The 10,830-nt window shown below is 37.0% G+C and overlaps 2 protein-coding genes across 2 annotated transcripts; both read left to right on the top strand.

The window, feature by feature from the left end:
* The first annotated feature begins 1,010 nt into the window (after nucleotides 1-1,010).
* Nucleotides 1,011-3,736, top strand: opn4.1 (opsin 4.1). Its single transcript, XM_051917480.1, has one exon. It carries the CDS (start codon nucleotides 1,337-1,339, stop codon nucleotides 2,840-2,842), a length of 1,506 nt encoding a protein of 501 aa, XP_051773440.1. The 5' UTR covers nucleotides 1,011-1,336; the 3' UTR covers nucleotides 2,843-3,736.
* A 1,721-nt stretch (nucleotides 3,737-5,457) lies between these two features.
* On the top strand, nucleotides 5,458-8,813 carry tmem53 (transmembrane protein 53). Its single transcript, XM_051877917.1, has 3 exons — nucleotides 5,458-5,694; nucleotides 5,920-6,023; nucleotides 7,779-8,813. The coding sequence occupies exons 1-3, from the start codon at nucleotides 5,640-5,642 to the stop codon at nucleotides 8,475-8,477; spliced, it is 858 nt and encodes a 285-aa protein (XP_051733877.1). The 5' UTR covers nucleotides 5,458-5,639; the 3' UTR covers nucleotides 8,478-8,813.
* The last annotated feature ends 2,017 nt before the right edge of the window (nucleotides 8,814-10,830 follow it).

Here is a 10,830-nt window from a genome sequence, read left to right as displayed (position 1 = left end):
TTTTGTTCCCTGAAATTAAAGGGCCTAGCCAAATAGTTTGCCCATTAATTAGAAGCTGCGGTGCTCACGTGGTACAATAATTTTTGTTTCACTCAAACTCAATTAAAAGTCAAAATAAAACTAAATTCAGTTTAAATAATAACTGGTGAGAATATTACATCTGTTATTTCTAAAGTAGGTCAAGTTTCTGTTGTGAAACAGATTGAAGGCTATAGGCTGATCATTATTTAACTGGAACAGGGAGAATCATTTCGGTCCACGTTCAGGTCAGTGAGCAGTTCCCATGATGAGGGATGTTAATCAGTCCTTATTGGAACAGTCATTGTGCTCCACTTTCGCATTGCATAGATTGATCTAGCTCTCTGCATCCACTCAGACAATCCATAGACCCGTATTTTGAGTCAAAAAGAGTTTTTTCCATCAACATCTGGCCTATTTTACTACTCTAAACAACAAACAAAGGAAGCATTTCTGTAGCTAATGAGTTCCAAAAATCGAAACAGCTTTTCGCTGTCTACATTTCCTCCTGGTGACCTCTTTAACGCTCACAGGGTTGTCCAACTCACTGCTCGGGTGCTTGCCAACATTTCATATTACACATTCAAACTTCAAATGAAATTATGAAAATAGGGTCATTCGTGTGGAAGGGGACATGTTTCTCTGTGTCAGTGCCAGTTATTATCAAACACGATAAATAAAACGTCTACATCCAATGTTATCTCTCAAATCTCTCAACTAAAAGTAAAAAAAAAAAAAAACATTATCTTCCATCTTGATCTTTTTTATTATTATTGTAAAGTGGGTCTCATCTTCAATCTTATGTGTTTATACAAAATGTTCATTCGTTGTAATGCACTTTGAGCTGCATTTCTTATATAAAAGGTGTTATACAAATAAAAATTATATTATTTCAATATGTTTGATTGATATATTATGTTAATGCTCTAAAATATTTTACTTTCATTTCAGATATACTGTACCTAGTACAAGGCAATATTAGCTTATCATGGCTCAATTTTATAATAATGCTTAAAATAGTACAGAAATAGCAACAGGTTCGATATAATTTTAACAAGGTCATCATTTTAAGTGTTTTGTTTACCATTACCATAGTCCAAGTGACAATTTTTGACCATTACAAGCCAAGTTGTGAACTACTTACTGATCAATAAAAACTTGTTGGTGCATTGATTAGTATATAAAAAGCTAATGTAGGGAGCCATCATTCACAGACTGACACGGAGAGGAGAACAGCACTGTTTATTTAAAACGAGAATTTAACCACTTTTTCACTTATTTTAACAGAATTACCTTAGGAAACATCAAGCCACAAAACATGAGCCATCACTCTTCATGGAGAGGGCATCATTGTCCCCCTGGAGACATCAACTGCACAGCAGGCTTTAAGGAGTCTTTGGCCAGCAGGAACTACAAGTTACTCCATGTGCCTTTCCATGGGCCGACCCACAGCCACCACCATGAGCCTCCACACCCGTTTCCTACCGTGGATGTTCCTGATCATGCCCACTACATCATCGGCTCTGTCATCTTAATGGTTGGCATCACTGGAGTGATTGGAAACGCACTTGTGATCTACGTGTTCTGCCGGAGCCGAACTCTTCGCACTGCAGGGAATATGTTTGTGGTGAACCTGGCTGTAGCTGATTTCTTCATGTCCCTCACTCAGTCGCCCATGTTCTTCGCGGCCAGCCTGCACAGGCGCTGGGTCTTTGGTGAGCGCATTTGTGAGCTCTACGCCTTTTGCGGTGCCCTCTTTGGGATCTGTTCCATGATGACTTTGACTGCCATTGCTGCCGATCGCTGCCTAGCCATAACTCAGCCTCTCGCCTTGGTGGGCAATGTTAGCCGACGCAAAGCAGGTGCGGTGTTGGCCGTTGTGTGGCTCTACTCTCTGGGCTGGAGCCTTCCACCTTTCTTTGGCTGGAGCGCTTATGTTCCAGAGGGGCTTCAGACTTCCTGTTCTTGGGACTACATGACCTTCACTCCATCAGTTCGTGCGTACACCATCCTCCTCTTCATTTTTGTGTTCTTCATCCCACTCGGCATTATTGGAAGCTGCTACTTTGGAATTTTCCAAGCTATCCGAGCAACAGGGAAGGAAATTAGAGAGCTGGATTGTGGGGAAACGCACAAGGTGTATGAACGCATACAGAACGAATGGAAGATGGCGAAAGTCGCACTCCTGGTCATTTTGCTTTTTGTAATATCCTGGTCGCCCTACTCTGTCGTGGCCCTCACTGCCACGGCTGGCTATTCCCATCTCCTGACCCCCTACATGAATTCAGTACCCGCTGTGATTGCCAAGGCCTCAGCCATCCATAATCCCATCATCTACGCAATTACGCATCCAAAGTATCGGGCGGCTATTGCCCGCTACATTCCAATACTCCGCTTCATCTTACGTGTGAAAGAGAAGGATCTCCGTTCCTCTTTTAGTTCTGGCAGCGTTAGTTCCCGTCGTCCGACCCTCAGCAGCCAGTGCTCCCTGGGAGTTAGCATCGGCAATGCAGCGCGAGCTAACGGCCGCTGGGGAAAGACACGCTTATCATCCGCTTCAGATAGTGATTCTTGCTGGACTGAGAGTGAGGCTGATGGTTCCAGCGTCAGTTCCCTGACCTTTGGTCGTCGTGTGTCCACCGAGATCTCTACAGATACTGTCATTCTTTCACCAGGGTCAAGTACTAGCACCACCAGCGGGCAGAAATCAGAGAAAGCACACAAAGTTGTAAGCGCACCAGTGCCATCTATTACTTTTGAATCAGATGCTGCAGATGGGGAGTCTCTGTCTGATGGAAAGGCTTTGCTTCCCAGGGGGAACTAAGGAATGATGCAGCGCTTCAGTGTTGGGCTCGTTACTCAAATTTATAATTAATTAGTAATTTATTACTAGTTACTCCTTTCAAAAGTAATATTGTTACTTTACTTTTTACTTTCTGGCAACAGTAATTAGTTACAGTACTAGTTATATTACTTTTCTTTTTCGCCCCACAGAAGTTGTAATTGTGTATCCCCATAAAATGTTACTAACAACATAATTCTGCCTCATCATTTCACCAAAATCCACATTGGATAGCAGTCAGAAGTTATTACAAACACTCAATGGTGACTTTAAAAGGGTACATAACACACAGTTTCGGCCAATCTCATGTTAATCTTGAGTACCTATAGCTTAGTATAGCATCCTTCATATCTCCGAAAAGTCTTTAGTTTTATCAGATTTATACAAGAAAGATAAGCTGTACCGAGTCTTTCCGAAAACAGCCGAGCTCCCGGAGGCGAGGCTAAAGAGTGATGAGCACGTGCAGCTTTTGCGTAGCGAAGCTATCAATGGTCAGCTAAACAAATGCACTTATGCGCTGACTGCCAACAAAACAGACATTTGAAGCAGTTTTACTCACCACCTGCGGTTCCGACTCATGACCAGGATCATTATCGCTGTGACCGCTCCATCTTTCAGTTTCAAACAATCTGTAAATCCAGCGTCGAACTGGGCCTTGTTTATAAAACCATAAGCACCGATCCTGAGGGCTCGAACAGCCACAGAAAACACGAGATATTCTCCATTCATTTTAACCAATAAAAAAGTGATTGCAACTTTCAGACTCTTGTTCTGGTTAATGAGTACGCCCAACTCGTTTTTTGAAACTTTGTCCATGTTTAGCAAGAGAATCCAACTCTTTAACAGTGTAAATAAGTCAGAATGCATGAAATCGCATTAGACCCCCCCTTTAAGTAAAAGTGTTGTATTAATTTCATTAATTGTATTATAAATGTGTAGCTTGAAGCTAATTGTAGCTATAATTTCTCTGTTACCAATATGCAATTATATTTCTTGATGTATTTTATCAAAAGAAATCACATAAGTTTGCAAGAAAATGTTTCTTTTTCCAAAAAGATTTTTAATTATAGTAATATAATTTATATCGGGATCAGAGGGATGTGGGTGGGCAAGCCATGTAATGCCAGAGTAAAGTAATGCCACTACTTACACAACAGTGTTCAGATCATCTTTTCTCCTGATAAAATCAATGTAATGGCAATATTTCCATCGGCTGAATGTAAGTGTTTCCATATTCCAAGCTTGCCTGCTGCACTGGTGACTTCATGTGCCTGTGCAATGAAAATTATGAAAATAAATCTAGGAATTATTAGATTGTTGGATTTCAAATCAGTAGGGGTTGAGGCAGCAAAAGTAACTAAGTAACAAGCTATGGATGGTAACTGTAATATTATTACAGTTATAATAATAGTTACACTACTAGTTACTGCAAAAAGTAATATTATTACTGAAACTAGTGACTAGTAACTACTAGTTACTGCCCAACACTGTTCAGGGTATTAGTAACTTTAGTAGTAATTGCTTTGACCTATTATTTTTTATTGAGAACATATAATCATCATATGCCCTTCTTTACTCTTTGCATGTCGTGAACAACACGTGTTGTTAGTTTTGTGAACTCAGTTTTTGAAATGAAATGAGTTACATGTGAATTTAGAGAATGTATTTATTAATTTGAATTATAAAAGCTGAAAAATAACCATCTATTATTTCTGGTTTAATCTGAAGATATTGTGGCATGTAGTGTGAGTAAATGTATGTGAATTATGTTTGGCATAATTTTTTATTTAAATAAAACAGCATATACAAATATCATCAGTAGTCCTGCTTATTCTGACATTGTGTATTTATGTTCTAATTTTATTTAATTGTAATTGTATTTCAAATTGCAGAGAAGCCACAATACAACAAATTCAGAAAAATGTGGTGCCCTGTGTATTTAAAACAGTTCATGTGACTACAGTGGTTCAACCTTAATATTGTAAGGCGACGAGAATACTTTTTGTGCGCCAAAAAACAAAACAAAATAACGACTTTATTCAACAATATCTAGTGATGGGCAACTTCAAAACACTGCTTCATGAAGCTTCGAAGCTTAACGAATCTTTTGTTTTGAATCAGTGGTTCGGAGCGGGAATCAAACTGCCAAAAGTATTCTCATCGCTTCATAACATTAAGGTTGAACCACTGTAGTCACATAGCTTTCTGGGCAATGTAAGTGTTAATTGTCTTGCTGGCGATGCAGGCCTGACTGAGCCATCGGATTTCATCAAAAATATCTTAATTTGTGCTCCAAAGATGAACGAAGGTCTTACAGTGTGTGGAACGACATGAGGGTGAGTAATTAATGACAGAATTTTCATTTTTGGGTGAACTAACCCTTTAAAGCACACTTAAATGTATGAATTATATTTAATTAGAAACAGAATATAAAACAATGCATCTTTTCTCAGAACTAATTTCACGTTACATTTGACAGTTAGAAGGAGTCATATTATTTTAAACAGCATATACTGTAATGTACTTTAATGTATTTGAAAAGTGACAATTTTGCCTTTAAAGGGCTTTTAATTTGAATTTGTCTGCCACTTGTGAATTGTGACCCGGATGTTGAATGAAACAATGACACGCTGTTGTTGCAGACTTCACTCGTGTTGTATTATCGTGTATCGCCCCTGTATGTGACTGTCCGCTCAGCAGCACAAGAGCAGTGAAACGCGACACTCATTTGAAGCGAATTATTAATGGCAGACAGACGACTGAGGAAATAACTGTCAATATGGGGGATGATGATATAGACTACAACATAGTTTTTCCAGAGGCACTGATCTCAGGTAAGTGATGCTCTGAGGCTGACAGCAGCACTGGGTTGCTTGCTTGACCAATTCTTTGCTTCTATGTTCAGTATATTCAGAGCAAATGCATGGAAGCCTGCAAGCTGTGTTTATTAGAGGTGTTAAATTAGAGAGCTTTAATAGGAATAGGACATTCATGTCAACCACTAGGTGTGTGTATCATTGGATCCGTGTTATTTGGATACATTATTCTTGTCTTGACAGAGAAACACTGGCGCGGATCAAAGGAGCCAGTGGTTATTCTCCTAGGCTGGGCGGGCAGCAGAGACAAACATCTCGCCAAATACAGCTCCATTTATAATGAACAGGTGAGACATTGTCCTAAAGTCTTTGAAAACACACATATGTTGGTGTTTCTTCAATGATGGGCACTGTTGGCTCTGTGGACTTTTAGAAAAAAAAAAAAAAAAAAAAACTCTCGCTAGGTTCCTTAATTATTCTATTAGCATATGCATTTTATTTTTTTTTTTTACCAGAAATTTTTCCAGTCATGAACATTTCCATTACAATGTTATTTTCACAACATGTGATATTATGTATAGTGTTTTATATAATTCACGTAGGCATAATATTTTGTGTATCATGAAAACCCACATTCCATCATACCAGTCCAATATAAATTATATTTTTACAATTATTAACGGGAAATGATGCACAATAAAAAACATTTTTTTTTTTTATAGTAGAATTTTTTTACAAGTTATATATTTTTTTATTGTATTCACACGTCTAATATTTAATATCAAACTTTATAACTTGCATAACCTTTCAGAATTTTTTATTAAAGGTATAATGTAAACATTTAAAATGTAAAAAATTATATAAATAATTTTTACACAATAATATTGAATGTTTCATTTTCTTCGATTATCATAGGTCTAATATTAGTTTTAGTAATATTTTAGTAATGTTTTTAATTTTAGTATGTTTTTAATGTCTTTTATATTTTCAGATTGAATATAAAACATTAAAATTTGTAAATAAAAGGCATTTGAATTTTTTTTCCCAAGACCTTAATAAAACAAAAAAAGAGAAAAAGAATAAAAAAAATCATTGGAAAACATTTAAATCTGTTTGTTTTAATAAAATTTGGTTCCTTGGACATAAAAGTTGAAGTTACACCCATGTATAATGTACTTGGGTCAATGACATGAGGGGTCATTTTTTTGTCCAAAGGCCTTAATAATAATAAAAAACAAAGATATGACATCCAAAGTATGTAAGGTAGTACAACTAGATCTCTTTTATTGAATCCAAAAGGTTTTACTCATATTTTGCTACATATAAATGTATTTTAAAGATTTCAAAAGGTCATTCAGTTTAACCATCCAAATGCCAATACAGCCATTTCATTAGTGATTAAAATATCTTAAAATGTAATAAATGCATATATATTTTATTCTGGCATGATTTTATATCATCATATATCAATATAGTGCAAAATGGTATTAAAATTATGTGTAGAAGTCGTTGCTTTGTTATGAGAAAGAATGTCATTCGGAGTAACCAATATAAAGGGGCCATTTTGGATCAAGTCATGGGGTCAATAGCACGTGACAGGATGTGACATCATTGAGACACCTGCAAAGGACCACATGGTCATGAAGCAAAGTAACTAACTCTCTCTTAACTATTTGAAAAATTAATGTTTTCACTTGCTCATACGCATGTTCCGAAACATCAGGTGCAGTACAACCGCTATAAAACATGGAAAATGTTGTACTATTTTAAAAACTTTTAAAAAATTTTGATTGTCCTTTTGCTAGCTAGCTAGATATCAGCCTGTTAGCACTGTTTGAAAATATCATCATTCAGTATAACCAAAAGTGTCATTTGGTAAAACCGAAATTTTGGTTAAACCGAATGACTCTTTTGGTGACAAATTTTGTCCATCTTGTAAAAAATGACAAAAGCAGTGTTAATTGATTATAAAAACCACATAATCTCATTGTTAACACTTAATAAAACTTCATAATTAATTATATCTCCATTATGTTTTTTTACACTTTTAAAAACCTTATTCGTCAATGACCCACTTATAACAGCTTCTCATTTCTCCACAGGGATGCGTGACTCTACGCTACACGGCTCCTTTGAAGACTGTCTTTATTTCAGAACCGTTGGGCTACAAGGAACTAAGAAGCACCGCGCACAAATTACTTGAACTTCTGTATGACTACGAGGTGGAGAACAGCCCAATTTTCTTCCATGTGTTCAGCAATGGGGGCTTCATGCTTTACCGTTACATGGTTGAGTTATTGCACAGTCACAAGCAGTTCAGCACACTGTATGTGGTGGGAACCGTTGTGGACAGTGCCCCGGGCAGCCAAAACATTATAGGAGCGCTCAGAGCACTCAAAACCACTTTAGGGCCTAAAGTCAATGTGCTACTGCAGTACTTCCTCCTGGCACTGTTTGCTGTGGCGGTTTTCCTTCTCAGGATTGTTCTGTATCCTGTGACCAAGTACTTTCACAAGAACCACTATGATGCCATGACGGACCACCCGGCACCTTGGCCTCAGATGTACCTCTATTCCAGAGCAGACCGGGTGATCAGGTACAGGGATGTGGAGAAGATGGTTAAAGTTTTGCGAGAGAAAGGGTTGACGGTTGAAAGTTTTGATTTCATCACCCCTGCCCATGTGAGCCTGTACAGAGACTGTCCAGAGGACTATTCCAACAGGTGCAGGACGTTTCTGACCCGCTGCATGACTACTTCAGAGGAGACCCTGACGAAAAAGCGCCTCCAAGTGCATCACTGATTATACAGTTCTTGACCGGCTATATAATATACACACTGTAAATTTATATGTGCATATGCTATTTGTGAAATATACGCACTGCTGTTTAATAAATGAAACAAACTGATCTTAAGCCCAACACAACGTTTTAACAGGGTTAAATTTGTACCCTAATCTCTGATGTATTTGTCTTATGCTGTGAATTAAATTGTAATTTAGAGGGTTATTGATTTGTCACATTATTGAGATTTTTAGACATTGTGAATGAGTACATTTGTGTATTTAGACATTGTGAATGAATAAATTAATGTATTTGACTAATGTGCCTTCCTTAAATAAAAGCTTATGTTAAGTAAACTTGATTAAAGTCAACCTTTCTAGAAGGCAAGTTTGTGGTACCAGTAAGCTGCAAGTTTCCATGGTTGTGAAAAACCTGCTTAGACTAGTCTTACAAATTTGTCAAATATTTTTTTTCTTTAAGAAACGTAATACAATTTTAAGTCAGTTACATTGACAGATTTGCTAAATTTGAACCCGAAAAGTAAGACTGATTGTCAAACCGACCGTCTTTGAAATCTCACAAAGGAACAAAATTAAACGTCATTGAAATCTTACAATGAAACAAAGCTGGTATCATTGAAATGTCATAATGAAAACAAACCGACTGTCATTGAAATCTCGTAAAGGAACAAAACAGCCCATCATTGAAATCTTGTAACGAAACAAAACTGACTGTCTTTGAGATCTCGTAACAGAAGAAAACAGACCGTCATTGAAATCTCGTAACCGAACAAATCCGACCATCACTAAAATCTCGTAAAGGAACAAAACTGACTGTCTTTGAGATCTCATAATGAAACAAAACTGTGTTCGAAATCTCGTAACAGAGGAAAACCGACCGTCATTGAAATCCGACCGTCACTAAAATCTCTTAAAGGAACGAAACTGACTGCTATTGAGATCTTCTAAAGGAACAAACCTGATCATCATTAATATCTTGCAATCAAAAAAAAAAAAAAAAAAAAAACAGCCATCACTGAAATCTTATAATGAAACAAAATCAATCAGAAGATTAAAGGGTTAGTTCACCCAAAAATGAAAATTCTGTCATTTATTACTCACCCTCATGCCGTTCCACACCCGTAAGACCTTCGTTAATCTTCGGAACACAAATTAAGATATTTTAGTTGAAATCCGATGGCTCCGTGAGGCCTTCATAGGGCGCAATGACATTTCCTCTCTCAAGATCCATAAAGGTACTAAAAACATATTTAAATCGGTTCATGTGAATACGGTGGTTCAATATTAATATTATAAAGAGAGGAGAATATTTTTGGTGCGCCAAAAAAACCAAAATAACGACTTATTTAGTGATGGCCGATTTCAAAACACTGCTTCAGGAAGCTTCGGAGCACAATGAATCAGTGTATCGAATCATGATTCAGATCGCGTGTCAAACTGCCAACGGCTGAAATCACGTGACTTTGGCGCTCCGAACAGCAGATTCGATACACTGATTCGTTGTGCTCCGATGCTTCCTGAAGCAGTGTTTTGAAATCGGCCATCACTAAATAAGTTTTCAAAAATATTCTCATCGCTTTATAATACTAATATTGAGCCACTGTCCTCACATGAACAGATTTAAATATGTTCTTAGTACCTTTATGGATCTTGAGAGAGGAAATGTCATTGCTCCCTATGAAGGCCTCACAGAGCCATTGGATTTCAACTAAAATATCTTAATTTGTGTTCTGAAGATTAACGAAGGTCTTGCGGGTGTGGAACGACATGAGAGTAAGTAATAAATGACAGAATTTTCATTTTTGGGTGAACTAACCCTTTAAGAAAACATGCACAAAAACTATTTAAAGATGACACAAAGACATCAAGAATCAGCACATGAACCTCAACAATGGTGACAATCAAAAGTGTCATGCCGCAATGCATGCTGGGAACAATAGTACAAAATTCCCAGCATGCATCACAGCATGAATAAATTATGCGGTTGAATTGTCCTATTGTTTTCTTTAATTCTAACTGTTTGCTTTCATTTTTTTGCTATGTTTTTTGTTCTGTCTTTTAGTAGCTTTATGTGATGTCCAGAGTTGATCTGATTGTCTGAATATTTTGTTCTCACCATTGTTGAGATTCATACGCTGATCGCTCATATCTGTGTTTGTCATTGTAATTTAATGGTTTTTTTTTAAATTAATCTTCAATCTTCTAATTGGTTTCTGCAATACTGTGTGATCTCATATTGCAGTGAAACAGGGTTTATAATTCAAATGTATTAATGGCACAACACTATTATTACATTCAGATGAAATCAGTGATTCAGGCAATTTCACAATTATTATAAATTGACCAATAGCTA

This window comes from Ctenopharyngodon idella, chromosome 2, assembly GCF_019924925.1.
Source record: "Ctenopharyngodon idella isolate HZGC_01 chromosome 2, HZGC01, whole genome shotgun sequence".
NCBI classification, from domain to species: Eukaryota; Metazoa; Chordata; class Actinopteri; order Cypriniformes; family Xenocyprididae; genus Ctenopharyngodon; species Ctenopharyngodon idella.
This window is presented reverse-complemented; position numbering and strand designations above follow the sequence as displayed.

Coding starts and splice junctions, on each gene's coding strand:
- opn4.1 (XM_051917480.1), top strand. CDS start 1,337: ATGAGCCATCACTCTTCATGGAGAGGGCATCATTGTCCCCCTGGAGAC.
- tmem53 (XM_051877917.1), top strand. CDS start 5,640: ATGGGGGATGATGATATAGACTACAACATAGTTTTTCCAGAGGCACTG. Junction 5,695..5,919: donor TCCAGAGGCACTGATCTCAG/GTAAGTGATGCT, acceptor TTGTCTTGACAG/AGAAACACTGGCGCGGATCA. Junction 6,024..7,778: donor GCTCCATTTATAATGAACAG/GTGAGACATTGT, acceptor ATTTCTCCACAG/GGATGCGTGACTCTACGCTA.